General features: G+C 32.9%; 1 protein-coding gene across 1 annotated transcript in view; it reads left to right on the top strand.

The window, feature by feature from the left end:
- LOC111708941 (protein scribble homolog) overlaps positions 1–13,539 on the top strand; it is a 79,960-nt gene extending 66,421 nt beyond the window's left edge. The window contains exons 37-45 of the mRNA XM_023482457.1: positions 2,016–2,086; positions 3,344–3,399; positions 3,490–3,525; positions 7,331–7,828; positions 8,829–9,020; positions 10,366–10,478; positions 10,965–11,041; positions 11,179–11,343; positions 12,206–13,539. Coding sequence (XP_023338225.1) covers positions 2,016–2,086; positions 3,344–3,399; positions 3,490–3,525; positions 7,331–7,828; positions 8,829–9,020; positions 10,366–10,478; positions 10,965–11,041; positions 11,179–11,343; positions 12,206–12,246 — 1,249 coding nt within the window. The 3' untranslated portion in view covers positions 12,247–13,539. The remainder of the gene's footprint in view (positions 1–2,015; positions 2,087–3,343; positions 3,400–3,489; positions 3,526–7,330; positions 7,829–8,828; positions 9,021–10,365; positions 10,479–10,964; positions 11,042–11,178; positions 11,344–12,205) is intronic.
- The last annotated feature ends 5,795 nt before the right edge of the window (positions 13,540–19,334 follow it).

Below are 19,334 nucleotides of genomic sequence, written 5' to 3'. Positions count from 1 at the left end.
AAGCTAGAAAACCGACATTATTTATTAGATTAAGGTTTTAAGGGTACCGTTGTGATTAGGACATGTCCTTTTTAAAATGGAAGGTCACTTAAAATTAATTATACAGTCCTTTTAAATGTGAACTTAGTTTCTTAGAAAATTCAAAACAAATCACTTTTTACATAATTCTTGGTGCATTTTTGATGCAGTTTATACTGCATCATTTATAATGTTGCAATTTTGCACTGTTATGCATAGACAATATTATAAATTCTTTCTTTTCTAATCTGAAAACTTTAATCCCCTTAAAAACTACATCTCTGGATTTCTATAATCGGTTTAACTGAATTTGAATAATTTATTGGGTTTGCTCCTGGTTCCCTAATTCTGCATACTAGAATTCAGAAAGTTTAGTAAATAAGTTCTATGGAAAATCAATCTCCACAAAGTTAACCCCCAGTTAAGAGGAAAGTAATTTAATTTACTTTGTTTTGGATCCCAGGCTTTGTTCAAATCTGTTTAGGTTCAATTGCTTGGTTGATTGGATTTGACCTCAAACTTTGTTGATATTAGTTTTTATTTCTTACTTTATGCACTAAACAGTTTTGCTTTCATGGCAGATAATACAATTTTCTCAAGACTCAGCCTTCCTTGTATATGTTTTTATAAAACAATAGAAATACCACATACAAATAATAAGCATAATGTAGAGCATATAGTGATATGCATATGGCATATGGCGTTTAGTGCATACCTTAAAGGGTATAACANGGGTCAAAAATTAAAGTCTTTAATATAAAGTACACCCCTGCAACAGATACAGACCCATCCGGGGAATATATTTTGTCAAAAAATCATGTGAATTGGGAAACAAAAATTTGTTGAGGAAAGCGTAATGCAATTATTGCTTATGACAGTTCATGTCATCTTTTAAATTTTTGTCCTAAAATCTACATAATTAAGAAATTTGGGCATTTTTAGTCGTCTGCTGTATATTTTTAGCTTTATTCTTTAATCTTGAGCCTTCTGTGGCATATTGAAACTAATATATAGTTTTGATTGAATTTTATATAATAATATATGATACGAATAATTAATAATAATAATAGTTAAACTAATTAATTTTAATGAATATATTCAAAACAATATTTTCATCCCTTCATTTATTTTCAAATCTAAAAACACGCATAAATTAAAATTTTTGTTTGTGTTCTCTGAAAAGGTTTTCAAAACTAAGTTTTTATATCAAATGTTTTGATCCCTTAAATACTTAATCCCCAGGGGTAGGGGGGAGATGATACTTTATACATTTTATACTTTCGGAACAAAACAACAATCAGAATTTTCGAGTTAGGGAGAGGGGGGGTATTTTTATGGAATTAGTTAACCCATCTGCAGGTTTTAAGTTTACCATTGTCAACAAGAATAATAAAAACACTGCAGTACAACAATAACATGTTGCAAACCCCCATTCACAAGAATAATGGATGAATTATACAATAGCTGAGTTAGAAACTTAAATATTGGATAAATTCATAAATTTGAGTTTCAAACGATTAAACTGATATGGCCTACATTTTTCTGCTACCTTAAATGACCTCACAATTATAATTAAAAATTTTCGAATAAAAAACAACAAAATTCTTGAAATTTTCATTCTTTTTCATGTATACGTCCGAGGAAACAATGGGTTTAGTTTAAGTAACTTTAACAGATTAGGCTTTCACCTTCTATTTCAACTTCTAATAGTTGCTACAGCTTTTTTCTTCGATGAAGCAAAAAAGTTTGCGGATTTACAATTCTTTGTGGATTTAAAATTGGACTACAACTTTTTGTAATTCTTAGCATCCATAAACCTTTCTAGGGGTCATGTGAGGTCCCACACAAAATTTGGGCCAAATCGGTTTAGCTGTTTTGACGTTTATTGGAAACAAGAAAACAGGCAGACAAACAGAGAAACAACGTATATATGCAGATGAAATTATGCACTTAAAATCCTAGATATTGTTGTGTTAAATCTAGTTTTTAATATTCAGGAATACTGGAGATAATATCAAGCTTCATGTCTGCCATGGATTTGATCCTCAAGCATTAGAAAGTATAGAAGGTAAACATGCTCACTTTTAAATCATTAAAGTTGTATATAATTTCATTTTATTTTTTATTCAATTGCAATGTTTGTTTTTTATTTCCTCAACAATATTAATCAAAATATGGCCTGATCTTAAGTGTTTATAGTGTTAAGTTTGATTTTCTTTGAAATAACATAATTTTAAGATTTTGGGGCTTTAATTTTTAACCTGTATATCTTTTATAATCTACATCGGATAAATTAAAGTTATTTGAAACCCCTACTCTACTGAGTTCCTCTTCAAATTATTCTCTGTTTTTCAATACCAACCCGACAGTTGTGAATACTCTTTTAAACAGGGGCTTTTTGGAGGGAGGAGGGGGCCTTGTAAACCTAGACGGCATTACTTTGGGGCCCTGTTTAATCGCTCCCACCCCCTCCACCTTTCTACACCCCTAGGAAACAGTGTTGCGTAGACTAGAGGGGAATTGGGGCCCTGTTTAATCACCTCCACCCCCTCCACCTTAGTACACCCTAGGCAATAGTGTTGCGGAGACTAGAGGTTAATTGGGGCCCTGTTAAATCGCATCCACCCCCTCCACCTTTGGATATGTTGTCTATGTACACCCCCTGGAAAATATTGTTGCAGAGACTTGAGGGTAAAATATTTGAATAGTTTGTAAAGTCTGGGCAATATCGGACTAACGATTTATGCTGGCTTGTCATCCTTTCCACAGTTAAAGGAAAAATAGACGTAATTTCAAGTAGCCATCAGTGGAATGCCAGATTAACAGTAGTACCCCTTAAAACTCAATTTTCTATGTTACTTGGGGCTGAAACTATGTTTACATTTAAAATTCGGTGATGGTAGAGTTAAAAAAAGTAGATGTTAGTTCCACAATCCACATTTATTGAAAATATATTTTGGTCTGGGTTGACCCTCGTCAATTCTAACGATATAATAACCATCAAAATCGTTTTAAAAAAATCTTTTAATTGTTAAAAACCACAAGAAATTGAAAATAATCAAACAAAAAAGATTATTCAAAATAAAAATTTGGGCTGTCAAATGGACATAAGGGAAACGAACTCAGATTATGAGATGGAAAAAAAGATAATTTGCAAATATTCACTTATTTTGAAAAAATGTTTTAAGACAATTATTATTCCTTGAAATTTTTTCTGTCACAAAGATTAAAAACAAACTGTTCAGATGTTTACAATATCCACACGATTTTAAGGTGTTTTCCTTACTAAAGAAAAAATTTATTTTATCATTATTATTATTTGTAGATGGAGCTGATCTACCAAATCATTCTGTCCTCCCTATTCTTAATGGTAACTCACCGGTAAGTCATTATTAGTAGAAAAAAGAAAATAAAATAAAAATTCTGTTTGTTTTTTGAATTTATTTTGTTCTTTAACAAAAACGTTTTTAGTCCGAATCCCACCATTCTTCTCCTGAATCAACTGAGGTTAGAAACTAATTAAAAATAAAAATAAGTTGAAAAATTATTTTTTAATACAAGTGAACAATTACAGTTCGCCGGAATATTCTGGAATATTAAGACAACCTTTAAGCTGATTTTATTCTTTGTAAATTTCTTGCNATTGTAGTTAACCCCAGTTTAATATTATTGGACTGCTCGACATAATATCTCTGACCTATTGGCAGTCTTTGTATTCCGCAATATTTTAAGGACCACTGCATACAAGAACTTTGCATGCTTCTAATATTTTCTAAGTTTAAAATCAGCCGAATTATCAGTTTTGTATTTGTTGAAAGAAGGGATGGACAATGTTATTAAATCCAAGCAAAAACCAATACTTATATTAATCAAATAGAAATTTTTTTTTTTTAAAGTGTGAGGTGCCTTCTAAAAAATTGTCCATTCCTTGGTGCATGTCCAATAAATGTCAGCGTTAATGCATGAATACAACCAGGGTTATAATGCAAGGAAAGTTAATTGCAGTTCCGTACACTCTGCGTACATATTGAAACCAATTCTCTCTGGCGGAATTTGTAAACAAGAATAGATGCATCAGTGTTTCCTATGACCATTGATTTTTTATGTGAAAGATGGATCCCATGTCAGGTTTCGACATAGAGTAATAAAACGAAGAGGTGAAGCTTAGCTCAGATGTACACAACCGACCTGTCTATTAATTAATTAATAGAATGGTCGGATGTGTACATTAAGATATGTTTACGTATCTAACGTTGTACACTTGTATATAGAGCGATCGTATTTCTACGGAGTGGTTTAATGTAGATATTTGAAAATTAGTATTGATAATTAGATAGACAATTAATATGGATTGTAAACACAGGATTGTATACTGCAGTACATTCAAGTTCAGTTGTTTGTTTATTTCAGTACAAGCATGTCTAAATATTGCAACGTGAAAAACTGCCAAAACTGCATACACGATCATGTTTATGATAAAGAGTTGAAGAGAAGAAACAATAAAAAATGTTTGAAATAAGAATGTTTGAGGTTAAATTCATGGCCTAGAAACTTAATATTTTTGACATAACTTTTTGCTAATAAATTGAAAACCTACAAATTTGAAAATTGTCAAATGTTTGCAGTCAACATCCTCGAATTCTCTTTAAATAAAGAAAGAACATCTAAAAATTGTTCAATTCCATAAAATACAACTTTAGATACGTAAACATATCGTGATGTTCACAACCAACCAATCTATTAATTAATTAATAGACAGGTCGGTTGTGTACATCTGAGCTAAGCTTCACCTCTTCGTTTTATTACTCTATGGGTTTCGACATCCGTCTTGTGTTTACATTACCGCCCAGAGACAGTACATTGCAGTACAAAAGATGCGTACACCTCTGAAATAACTCTCCTTGCATTATAATGCATGAATAAAACCAAGTTTGCATGACCCCTCCAGTCAAAATTAAGTCCAATAAAATTGCAAAATAAACTAAGAGGAAAGAAAAGTAGTTGCAATCATTGATATAAGACTTCAAATATTGCGGTTTTGCTTAGTGTACATGAAGCCTCTGCTGTGCAATGTACATTAAACCTATGCTGTACAGTGTAATGTATACCTCTGGTGTACAGTGTAATGTAAACCTCTGCTGTACAGTGTACATAAAGCCTCTGCTTTACTTATACACTGTATGGTGTACATTAAACCTCTGCTGTACAATGTACATTAAACCTCTGCTGTACAGCGTACATTAAACCTATGCTGTTGTGTTCTGTATTAGTGTGCTTTTTTCTATCCTTAGTACAGTAACCCCTTTAGTAACCCAGCTTATGTATATACTTATTTACCATTTAGGTAAAATATAAACTAGGGGCCAGTTTTTTTTACTCTTTTTTCAGAAAAATGGTTAGGGTTGCCTTTTTGGTACAAAAGAAAAATACAACAAGTGTTTAAAGTTTTTGTTAAGAGTAAAATTTCTTGGATTTAATAATTGAAAGAAAATTTTAAAAAATCATGTAAATATCAATTACTAATATTAACTTGTACAATGTACATATATTCCACCTGAAACTTTTATTTGCTGAATTTTTTCTCTGATGTTGATAGTATTGTATAAATTTCAAGTTGAAGGGTTGATTATGAAGGAAAAAATTAAATCTCTAATTTTCCTTGAAGAAATACCACAGATTTAAAGTTATTTATTAAATTGTATCAATTTAGCATTTTTATTAAAAGAATGAAAAAATAGACTTTTTTTAATGCTTCTTTTATGAAATACAAAATAATTAATAATTTTTAAACGAATTTTTTCTGGAGAATATAAATTTAGCTAGAATATCTTGGTACAGGTTTTAAACCCCAAGTGGTTTGAAACTAAATAGAGGGATTTAGAAACCTTCAAACATATATCTCTTCCTAGAAACATGTTTTTGCAATTTGTCTTTATTTTACTTTCAGGATTAATGTTTTTCACAGAATTATTTTTAATATTTGTAAAAAAAATTATCATTTTTTAATTTAAAATTCTTCTAAGAAATTCTGAAAAAGTTTCGTTTAACATTTTTTTTGCTATTAATTTATCGGAGGGGGGTGGGGGTGTTACAGTATCAGTAAAAAGTAATTTTTTTTCAGTGTCCCCTTTCTTCATATGTGTTTTAACTATTCTAAATGTAGGATGTGGTCATTTGATTTATAGAATCCTTTGTGTCTCAGATGATTTTTACTTAGCATCGCTTATTCTTGAAGTAAAGAGAAGAGAGTTTAGAATTGATTAGGCATCATTTATTTTGGGTCTTTTCATTTCCACCAGACAATACAGTCGGAACTATATCTTTTCATTTTCACCAGACAATACAGTCGGAACTATATCTTTTTATTTCCACCAGACAATACAGTCGGAACTATAGCTTTTCATTTCCCCCAGACAATACAGTCGGAACAATATCTTTTCATTTCCGCCAGACAATACAGTCGGAACTATATCTTTTCATTTCCACCAGACAATACAGTCGGAACTATAGCTTTTCATTTCCACCAGACAATACAGTCGGAACAATATCTTTTCATTTCCACCAGACAATACAGTCGGAACAATATCTTTTCATTTCCACCAGACAATACAGTCGGAACAATATATTTTCATTTCCACCAGACAATACAGTCAGAACAATATCTTTTCATTTCCACCAGACAATACAATCGGAACTATTTTAGGGAATTCTGTGCTTTTCTTGACAGGAAATTCTTCTCCGTTCTGAATTTGAAGACTGTAAAATCAATCTTAAGGGGTCAACTTGCAGATACATTTTGGAAAATTATTTGATAGTTTTTAGCAATTTGTTTGTTAGCCAATCCAGAACCTTAGCACTGGTAAATTTATATTTGTATTTTTCACAAGCTCTACGACCAAATCTTATAACTGATTTGTGAATTCACTCTGGTACTAGATTAGGGCGACAAGGCTAGCTTTTATTTGGTTAATACTTTCCCCCCGATTCCCTGTAACAACCCATGCATTGATGTTTTCATTTTTTTTCTTTCATAACTTTTTTACCTGATCAAATAAAATGTTAAGTAGGTAAAAACTTGAATTTTCCTGAGATAGATTTGTTCTTTAGGAAAAGGCACACTATCTGAGCACAGAGAGCAATGTTTAACTTAAAAGAAGGTTAAACAAGTGACTGGTGGGCGTCATGAACTATTCATGCTTTAGCCTTGTCTTGGATGCATTCTCACTTTACAAAACTGTACTCTTTCCATAATGCACTTGTTATATTGGTGAAGGCAAAGTGATGTTTTTATATTAAACCTTGTGATCTATAGGAAACCAGACACCATCAATATTATCATAATCAAGAAACAATTGTCCCCGCCCTAGCGTCATCTGTACCGTCTCCCAAAGTGTCTCCAGTCCCCACTCCTGAACCTGTCCTGGAGTCATCTCCAGCATTATCTTCAAATATCCCATTCTCTGTTCCAGTATCAGAAACCCCGTATATTCCTGAAGAACAGACACCAACACCTCAACCCACTGTAGAAGAACAGACAGAAGATGAACCTAGAGAATATCCGGGATATGAAGATCAATCTGAAACTCCCAAGAAGAAAACACAGCGACCTCCCATTGCTGCCAAGCCCCAGTCTCCCCACCCCAAACTTGCTGGCAGCATTGATCCCACCCCTGGTAGTATCCTATCCAACTCAATACCATTCCCAGTTCTCTCCGGAGGGGAACATGTTTCCCTCCCTCCACAGACAAATACAGATTCTCCTATGCCGGAACTTCTCTCTCTAAAAGACCGTCTTAAACTTTTTGAAAAGGTGAGACATGCTCTAAAATTTAATTTAAGATTAATATAGAAATACATTTGATTAATACAAACTATATAGGTTCTTTAACCCCAATTCATAAGTAAGTTTTATTTTTTTAGAAACTCCAAAAAATATTAAGTTGAGTTAATATTAAAATCCTGTCTGTTAATTTTTTTTTGAGAAAACATCTTGATGTGAAGAAACACTCGTTCAGTTATTTTTTCCCATAGATGCTCATTTATATATACCCGGAACTGAAATTAGACATAATAAAGAGTGGTTGGTGTGTAAACCAAGGTTCTGAAATAGTATTTTATCACATTTCAGTTAACGACACCATGTAGTGATATATATTTTGACCAGTGTGCACTGAAGTATATTTGTAATGGCGTACTTGGGACACATTTATATATTTAACATTAAAAGTTTTATCTATTTATCTTGAAGACAGATTGTACATGGTGCAATGAGTTGGGTAGTAAAAACAGCAGTGTAAATGAGATATGTTAGGACATTAGTGGATTCAACAAGATATTTGAAAGAATCAGGTTTTCTAGAGAAGAAAAAACTTTTTCTATGGAAAAGGATAATTAGTCTTGTTCTGGAAATAATGATTATTATTTCTGCAGACAATGATCTAATTATAGAACTGCTTCTCAAATTGTCTAGGGTTTTTTCATACATTTTGCTGAAAAAAATTGTATTGCTAGATTTTTCTTTGTTTTGAACATAAGTGTTGGATAGAAAAATTTGGAGTTTATTTCCTTAAAAGACCCCCCCCCCCTCTCAGGATATCCATTTATTACCAATTTATAAAATAGAAGAAAATGTTGTTAGATTTCTGTGCTATACATAAAGCAAAAAATTTTGTCATAATGTTTTAAGAAAAATTACTAGAAGTAAGTGTAATTAGAATTGGTTTGTACAATTATTAAGGTCTCTAGAAAAAGCTGGGTTGCCAATGCCAAGCTTATTAGTGAAAAAGATTTGAACTAGTGTTTTCTTACAGGAGATAGAACAGCAGACTATTCCTGAACCTAAGAAGGATCGTAAGTTCTCCTTTCTTTCTGAGGATGAGCTGATCAAGATGAAGGAAGAGGAGGCTGCCAGGATTGCGAACCTCACGAGGCTAGATCTGGAGACCTTGGACTCCCTTACCTCCCTTGGTGGTTTAGAGGATACTGATGCTGTACTTCAGCAGGTAGGATAGATTTATAAGTGGTAAACAGAGCTTTGATGATGATCATTTGACATTATAAAGTCACTGCACAGTGGGCTTGAAGGACCTCTAAGAGATGAGAAAAATCCCATGTAACTTTTTTATTACCTCTTATCATCGGAAATAAGTTATCTTATTCAATTATTAGTTTCTATAATCTTTCATTATTCACAAAGATTTTCTGCAGATTTCTGCAATTTTTATTGAAAAGACGACATTTGAAGAATTGTAGAAATCTGTGAACAAATTCATAAAGAATAAGAAATTCAATAAAATGATAAAAACGAACTAATTAGTTCTAGCATTGATTTATTGACAATTTTCTTTTCTTTCGAGAACTATGTTACTAAACATCTAATTAGTTTACTTTATTTTTCTATTCTGAAAACGTACCCACCCAAGTTCATGATTTTGAGCGTCGACTTTGCACTCAAACTCAGTAACTATACATCGTGGAAACGTGTTATATGTCTCAAATGAATCGTACAATTTTGTCCACAATACTGCATTTTCAGTTCAACCACCATACATTGCCGGTCACTCTAAGAATAAGAAAAGGATTGTGAAGTTATATCTCCTCTTTCTTAAACCCCTTCTTTATCTGTTTTTCCTAAACCTTCCTTTGCATACCATAAACATGCTCTATCCTTAACATGCTCTATGCTTGACGTAAACGCTTTCTTATCCTTTACTCTAAACCTATCCTTATACTTTAAATCTTTCTTTAACCTTTGCTCTAAACCTATCCTTATACTTTAAACCTTTCTTTAACCTTTACTCTAAACCTATCCTTATACTTTAAACCTTTCTTTAACCTTTACTCTAAAACTATCCTCATATTTTAAACCTTTCTTTAACCGTTGCTCTAAACCTATCCTTATACTTTAAACCTTTTTTTAACCTTTGCTCTAAAGCTTTCCTTATCTTTACTCTGAACCCTTCTATTTCTTATATTTCTAATTTTTTCCTTCTCTTAAAACATTTCCTTATCCTTTCCTCTCTAAACCGTTACTTATTCTTTACTCTAATCACTTACATATCTCTCACTATTTATTTTTCCTTTTCCGTCAATGAAGCATTACTTAGCAATATGCGAAAAAGGAAAGGTGAAAAAAGCGCTTACAAATCACAAAATGTTCGTCTTGATGGGCTCTTTTAGAATTTCAAAAAACGTTACATGGGATTTTTCGTATCTCTTAGAGGTCCGTCAAGCACACTGTGACTAAGGTAGAAGAGGTTCTCGAGATGAGATAATAGAGTAGGTCCTGGTGAGATAGTGCTCCCTGGAGCTGGTGCTGAAGAGGAATCTGATGATTATATTGTTCAGGTTGAAGAGATCACTAGAGTAGGTCCTGGTGAGATATTGCTCCCTGCAGCAGGTGCTGAAGAGGAATCTGAAGAGGAGAAGAAGGAGAAGAGAAGTGTCTGGAGAAAAGAAAGGTAAAAAAATTATTCAATCAAATATTTTGTCGAAAGCAATCTTCCCACATATGTATAAACCTCCTTCCTTTATCCTCCATTACCAATCGCAATGTAAATTGTAGTTGCAGGGGGGGGGGGGGGATTTTCAGAGGCTAGGATATATTATTTGAAACCTAATGGAGAAAAAAATTTATGACGACCTGTGGCACAAATACAATTAGAGGTTCCGGCACTAAACAATCTTCAATGTTTTATATATTTTATTTTCTGCAGAAGTCAGCTAAATATTTCATTAAAAATGGAAAAGAAATTGCAAAATGAGATTACATTTTTAAGTAACAAAGGAAGGAAAACCTGAAATACAATTTTACAAATATAAGTTGATTTTGTTTTCTTTCGTTTTATTTAAGAAATTTGTTTTTATAGTTTTTTTTTGCTTATCAGGATTTTGTCTAAATAAACTAATTGATAGTTGACGATCAAAATATTGATTTATTTGTTAAGATTGAGATCTCTAGAGGAGGATGCTGAGCACGCTCAGGAGATCGCCCAGCGTATATCCGAACTATCAATGTGCACAGGTAAAATATTTTAAATAAAAAATTTCCCGTTACCGATCTATTAGTTTTAATACACCCGGCCCTTTGTTAACCAGAGAACAGTTAATAAACTATACTGCTCTGCTTTACAATCAGACTTTGATTTGATTTTGTATAAGGAGTTGAAGGAATAGATGAGGATAATGCTGCTTTTATCCATCCAACTGATCCACAAGGAAACATTACCCGTCTTACTGATGGTCATGAGCTGGAACAGGAGACAGAGACAGATACAGATACAGATAGGACAGATAAGATGGCAACCTCAGAGGACCAAAATACAGGTAAAGGATAAGTTAGAGGTCTTTGATACAGGTACGGAGAAATGAGAGGTTTAGGATACAGGTAGAGGATAATTAGTGGTCTAGGATACAGGTAGAGGATAATTTGAGGTCTAGGATACAGGTAGAGGATAATTTGAGGTCTAGGATACAGGTAGAGGATAATTTGAGGTCTAGGATACAGGTAGAGAATAATTTGAGGTCTAGGATACAGGTAGAGGATAATTTGAAGTCTAGGATACAGGTAGGGAATGATTAGAGGTCTAGGATACAGGTAGGGAATAATTAGAGGTCTAGGATACAGGTAGAGGATAATTTGAGGTCTAGGATACAGGTAGAGGATAATTTGAGGTCTAGGATACAGGTAGGGAATAATTAGAGGTCTAGGATACAGGTAGGGAATAATTAGAGGTCTAGGATACAGGTAGAGGATAATTTGAGGTCTAGGATACTGGTAGAGGATAATAAGAGATTTAGGATACAGGTAGATGATAATTAGAGGTTTAGGATACAGGTAGAGGATACAGGTAGAGGATAATTAGATATCTAGGATACAGGTAGAGGATAATTAGAGGTCTAGGATACAGGCAAAGGATAATTAAAGTTCTAGGATACAGGAAGAGGATAATTAGAGATCTCTAGGATACAGGTAGAGGATACTAAGATACCACGGATACAGATAGAGGATAATTAGTGTTCAAGGATACAGGTAGAGGATAATTAAAGGTCTAGTAAATGTACTAAATAGCGGCTACTTAATAGCATTATACAGATAGAGATCATACCATGATTGATTTATTTAATAAGAGAATCGAGTTGACGATTGAATTTCTAAATAATAAGATAATGATTTAATCTTTTTCAGGCCCCAATAGCCCTGTATCCCTTCATGAGGAAAGGAATTAAAATTCCCTTACACCCTTACACAAGAGAAATAAATCCCCCTGTTCTCTCCCTCTACACTACTCGAAGTATGTACTTGAAATTGTACAAGTGTACAACGTCATTTAAACATAAACAATCCCTCTGATTTATGTACATATATTTAACGTTATTAAAGGGATTGTACGCGAAACTTAAGTGACCCTCCATGCAAAGATGACAATGCCGGATTTACAACTATACCCTTAAAACCAAATCTGATTTAAAATTGTGGAAGATACCGTCGTTTTTCTAACTTGGAAAACTTTATTACTGTGAGATTGTCCATTGCTTCCTATTATAAAAAAGAGAGGGGAAATGTGTAAATATGGCATTGCTATCTTTGCATGGAGGGCCACTTGAAATTACGCTTGGAGTCCATTTAAAGATTAATTACTATGTTTAAATATTTATGTTTCTTCAATTAATGTCTGACAAAAAGAAATCAAAAAAGGTTGATGTTAAAACCTTCATGTTTGCTTGTAAACAAACTCCTATCAAATAAATGTTCAGTTATATGATCACAACCCCAAAGTAATTAGCTTGAGCAAAAATGGTTTTGGATATTTTAACAATTTTAGATTTTGACTTTTTTGTTTGGACGTAAATGCAAGCGAACCCTTATATATAAAAGGGGTATGTCAAACTTTTGCACGACAATTTATTTTCATTATTAATCCGGCAGAGGACTTTAGGGTACCGTTGTAAATCGGACATGTACTTGTGTCACTTGAAACTATGATGCAGTCCCCTAAAGTAAAAAAAAACGCGTAAAGCAATCCATTGTTCAGTATCGAATTCTTTAATATTTAATATTGTATAGAATAACTATTGAGAAATTGAATGAAATGAATAAAAAATCTATTTATTAGTCTGTGAATCAAGTCTCAAAGAAAGCTCCACAAGGTGGGTTGAAAGCTTGCTTATGTGATATAAATCATAGAGATGCATTTTCTGTTGAAATAATTGGAGAAATATGTTAAAAAGTTGATTATTAAATAGCATTAGGTTAAAAAGTAGTATATTTTTTTCAATATTCAAAAACTCGAAGATTGTTTTGATTATTAATGTTTAAAGTTTAAGAAAATGTGGCGGAGTAAACTATTTTGTATACTTGTTATGTACTATGTCTATGTGTTTCTATGTATCTATTCATGTACTCCACTTTCAATCAATAATATTTTCAAAAATGTAACTGGACATTATTTTACTGAAGTACAATAAAATGTTGTTTGTAAAAAAGAAGATTTTAAATTAACTGATGTGACCAGTATTATATCATTTTTGGATTGTTTGACACTGTAACGTAATATATTTTTAAACTTAGAATTGTTTTTATTGATACTTTGTTAGTAGACAGATAGATTGTTATCACCTAGATGAAACCTGTAAACCATATTTTCAGGGGACATTAATTCCAGGACGGTAAAGTAGACATTCTTAGATTCTTTGTAAAACGTTTCTTATTTTTTAATAAATAAAAGCGTTAATTTGTTTAGCCGGTTTGATTAAAAAAAGATTAACTTTGCAGACTTGGTCTATTCTATTCTTTTCTGGTCAACTTGCGATTTTAAAAAAAGTTTCCTGATTTACGATGTTAAATTTTTTGGAAGAAGTCGCAAACCTATAGAACAATAAAAAAAGATGACGATTTTTAAGTCAGCTCAATTCAATCAATACGATTTAATTTATTTTTATTAATTAAATGGTTGCCATCTTAATTCAATAATTAAAGAAAAAAACGGCTGAGACATCTACTAAATCCAGTTTTTGGGATTTAAAAAAAATTATAATAAAGTGAGGATCAGAAAACTGTGGAAAAGGAAAACGACATTATAGAAATCCTTACGTTTAATTGATGATGTTAAACCAAAAACAAATTGCTGCGTCCGTCACATGTTCATTGGACTATTATTAGAGATCAGGGTGCGAATTTATCTTATTCAAAATAGTTTATACATTGGTTAGAATAACTAAGTAATTTTCTGACATGTAAACAACAAATATCAAAGCATATTAAAACATATCTAATTAGCTTTACATGAATAGCAATTCGGTTTATAACACATTGTAACGTAATTTTCAAAAAGAGAATTTAGTAGTCTATTTTTAAATATACTTGAGAGTTTCGTCTTTTTAAGTCAAGATGCAGGTTATTCCACATCTTAAGAAGAGAGCTTGATGGTAAATACTGTAATGAGCACATTTTGAGAATGTCAAGTCAAGTTTCCTAGCTTTTTAAAAATGTTTTCAAAAGAGCCTATTTATTACTGTTCAGTCCTATGTTGCATTTAAATTGGTTGAATCCTTTTCTATACAAATCCTAGTTATGGTTAAACTTGCTTTTACGGCTTTATTGTGCAATAAACCAGAAATAAAACAATTCATAGATTAGCAATGTTTTATAAATCACGAAACCTCACATGGTTTCAACTCATGCAATATTGCCCACAAGCCTTTTTCTTACTTAAAATGTACAACGTACATGGCTAGGGCTACACAAAAGTAAAAATGTGTTTGTTGGGTGAAATTAAAGGCCAAGGCGATGCGTTACTTGAAAGTCAACCCAGTCTTGAAAATTGATTAAACTTATATCTTAGCAGTCTTATTTCCTTCTTTGCTACCGAAGAACGTAGTGTCCATACAAATTCAGAAAGTTGCAACATTCAACTCAGATCGTAAACAAATAAATTTAATTCCAAACAAATCATTCAGATATTACAAACAATAGTCATCGATTTTTTTTCGACGCATTCGTAAATAGTTGTAGAATTTGTGTGGACGCTGCGTTCTTCGGTGTGAGTCGTTTTTAACAATTTTCTCCTTATAGACGCAACAGATAGAAGTAAGATTAGTAGCGATCAAAAGCGCTTTTTTATCGCATTAAGCCTATACCCCCTTTCATTTTTCGCAAACACTCCCTTTAACGCATTAACATTAGTTCATTAAAGTCTAACTTTTGTACGTGTAACCTGATAATTAATTTACGGTTAAGCCTAAAAAAGCTTGTGATCTAAAACAAAATATATGTTTACTATAGCTTGGTGTTGTATGGAGGAGTAATGCAGGTTCAAAGCTCTTTAACTTTTCAAATCTTCTTACCTGCAGGGCTACAGGGTTACCTGCAGGACTACAGGGTTACCTGCAGGGCTACAAAGTTACCTACAGGGCTACAGGGTTACCTGCAGTGCTACAGGGTTACCTGCAGGGCTACAGGGTTACCTGCAGGGCTACAGGGTTACCTGCAGGGCTACAGGGTTACCTGCAGGGCTACAGGGTTACCTGCAGGGCTACAGGGTTACCTGCAGGGCTACAGGGTTACCTGCAGGGCTACAGGGTTACCTGCAGGGCTACAGGGTTTCCTGCAGGACTACAGGGTTACCTGCAGGGCTACAGGGTTACCTGCAGGGCTGCAGGGTTACCTGCAGGGCTACATGGTTACCTGCAGGGCTACAGAAAAATAAAAATTTGACTAGAGCCTAAGCTTGGTTACATTTCAAAATCGGCACGGTTTTAATATTTGCTGCATAATGTTCAGAGCTGGTTGGATCGCTGTGCTGGGGGGAGGGGCGGGATTTGTCTCCAATGACAGAGAATTAGGGTTGGAGGAGGGGGGGGTCTCCAATGGTATTATGCGTGTGAGTAAAAATAAAGATTTCTATACTCAGACTTCTAAATAAAGTGAATGGAAAACTGAATTCCAATAAACTAAGGGAAGACTGATTCCTTTAAGAATTGGATGATTTAACTTAAAGTATTAGTTAATGAACTCTATTATTCAAGGTAAGGATCCATTCCACTGTGAGCTCAGATATTTACAATTCGACGAAAACGTCTTTTTGGATTTTACCAAATGCTTCTTCTAAATTAACACAAATTAGCAATATCTACATAAATAGGTGTTTTTTCTTTTTAAAAGTAATTTATGATCTTTTTACTTTGAAAACTGGTACAGGGGACTCTCAACTAAGCATTCAGAGAAATAAACAAATTTTACACGTCACAAGTGTCAAATATAACAAGGAAAACGAAATTGTCTCACATTAGTTGACATGTTTTCCAAGATTAAATAAAAAAGTGTAAAAACAGTAACTAAAGAACACATAAAATTGCACTTATTTTACACTATTCTTGATAATTTTGTCGGACACAAAAACTGAATTGACACTTGTGACGACAGAATACAACTGTACTGAGAGTGTACAAATTCTTCGTTGCCATCTATTGTATTAGAATCTATTTGCTTTGACCAAAGAAATAGTAGGGTTTGGTGGAGGGTGAGGGGTTTATGAATTATGATTGGACATATATACATACAAACAATCAGAGATTACTACTTTATATATATACATATTATTATTTACTGTTGCAGGTAGAATTATATTCCATATATATGCTAATAAAGCAACTGATCTATATCGTGTTTCATCTTACTAATATCAAGACCAATATATGTGTACTGTATATATTAAAATGAAAATATTAACATCAGCTGAGGGTGCCATGACAAACTCCTGAAAGACAAACTCCTGAAAGACAAAATCCTGAAAGACAAACTCCGGAAAGACAAACTCCTGAAAGACAAACTCCTGACAAGACAAACTCCTGAAAGACAAACTCCTGACAAGACAAACTCCTGAAAATACAAACTCCTGAAAGACAAACTCCTGAAATTATGAAATTTTTCTCTGAATGAAATATGATAAAATTCATAAACTTTAGGAGAAAAAATCCGCAAATATCCCAGAAAAAATTCTCAATCTTTAGTAATTTGAATATGCTTCAAGCAGCAAAGTATTACAATGATCAGAATAACCAGCAAATTTATTATTATTTATTTTTTATTATTTAGGGTTAGGTTAGGTTAAGACACTTTCTGGGCCGAGCGTTGCGGCTAGGACAGGCTAGGGGGCCGAGCGCTGCGGCCATGGGTTAGGTTAGTTAAGACACTTTCTGAGCCGAGCGCTGCGGCTAGGACAGGTTAGGGGGCCGAGCGCTGCGGCCACATGGTCAATTATATCCATGTCTAACATATAAGATCTATGTACAAAATTGATAGGAGGGGGGGGGTCCAAAAATTGTAGGAAATTACCTAATTGTATAATTAGAATAGAATATAATTTAGATTTTAATTTTTTTAAATTTGATATTATGGAGTTTGTATTTCAGAAGTTTTTATTTTCAGGAGTTTGTCTCGTCAGGAGTTTGTCTCGTCAGGAGTTTGTCTTTCAGGATTTTGTCTTTTCAGGAGTTTGTCTTTCAGGAGTTTGTCATGGCGCCCAGCTGAGGCCAAATCTTAAGACAGCTACAGGGAATCGTTATGAAAACCAGTTTTAAACCCCGGGTTTTATGAATGGGGTTAGGCAGTTTTGTGGATATCAATATCCTTAAATCAAAATCTACAAAATGTTAAGATCACAAAAAGGAAACTCGAGAGTTTCGTTCAACGATACTCTTTTAAATTTCGGGCTCTGAAAACCCTGCGTTGACTTTGGAGAATGAAAAATCAACCAGCGCTGAGGCCGAAAATCACTGCAAACTAGAGAGAAGGTGGAAGAAAATTTTATGCGAGATCACTGGTCCACTGAGTCCTTGCCACAAACTCTGATTTTCTAACCCCTGTATCCTTGCAACCAAATGTCGTTGACATTAGATATTTCAAACTATTAATTCTGTTACAACAAATAGCTTGAAATATCTAAGGTTTACACCATAAGGTTGCAAAGATATAGAATTAGAAAATTTAAGTTTGTAACAAATACTCAATTCCTTTATTCTGTTAGAAATTTAAAACACTCAGTTTTACGTCACAATGCTCTTCAATAAGAGAAGTAAAGATTGAAAACATACACGATTTATATTTTACATTAGTTAGACGTGAAACGGTAAAATCTTATGTATATATTATTCAAATGTTTTTTATGTTAGATCTCTCTTTGTGTTGAGGTTTGGCCGGCTATTTCATAATAGAGATGGGCGCCTTCTTTTTTTAAATTTTGTTTGTTAATCGTTTGTGAGCGACCAATTTCAATCGTTCAAAAAAATTGATTTTGTTCGTGATCAAAATAATCGTTTATTTTCCATCTATTGTGTTCGTTTTTTTCAGTAAAATCGTTCGTTAAATGAAATCGTTTGTTTAGTCAAAAGTTTCTTAAAAATTGGGATTTCTGAAGAACGATCGTGTTTTTAAAATCATTCGAAAATTCGTTCGTTAAGTCAGATCGTTTTTGATGTTCATTAATGTTCATGAACGATCAACCTCGCTTAAACGATTTTTAAATTGTTCACAAAAAAATCGTGCGTTCACAAAAACAGCCCATCTCTAATTGCTGACACACACACATGTTTTGTGGCTATATTTTATATATATATTTCTCTTAGCCTTGTGTCTTGAAAACAGAAATATATGTTTCACAATACTCCAGCTTTTAAATCAATCAGAACTGTCATAAACTTTTAATAGAATAATGAAACAAAACATGGAAGAAGTTCTGTTTTACAAATATTAGTGTCTGAAATATTCAAACCTATCCGGACTACTTTAGTCACCCTTCATGCAAAGCTGGCAACGCCCGATTTACAATAGTGCCCTTAAAGGGAGTGTTCGCAACAAATGAAAGAGGGTATTGGCTTCAAAATCATTTGGACCTCGAAGAAAAACGATTCAAAGTCATATTTGGAACATGAAAATGGGACACGGATATACATTTTTGTATATATGTTTAATTAACATAATATATGTTTATTAGCATTATTTTTATTAAAGATGTAATTAGAGGATATATAAATAAATTGTTTCTGCACAGTTATATAAACATTTTTACGTCAAACTAAAGTAAATAGTTATATAAGCAATCACGTCAAACTAAAGTAAATTGTACACAGACTTGAAATTTTAATAATCAGAATTTCTCTTATTGATGAGCTATTCTGAAAAACAATACTATGGAGTCAAACCTTATAGAAATCCAAAGTATAGAAACAGCTACGTATAGCAACAAGGCGTATTTTCCGGGAGAACATTTTTTATATTTTTGAGAAATTAAACGTTTTTGTAAAACATTGTAACTTAT

The sequence above is a fragment of the Eurytemora carolleeae genome, unplaced genomic scaffold, assembly GCF_000591075.1.
Source record: "Eurytemora carolleeae unplaced genomic scaffold, Eaff_2.0 scaffold168, whole genome shotgun sequence".
Taxonomy (NCBI): domain Eukaryota; kingdom Metazoa; phylum Arthropoda; class Copepoda; order Calanoida; family Temoridae; genus Eurytemora; species Eurytemora carolleeae.
Note: the sequence above shows the minus strand (reverse complement) of the source record. Positions and strands in the feature narration are given on the sequence as shown.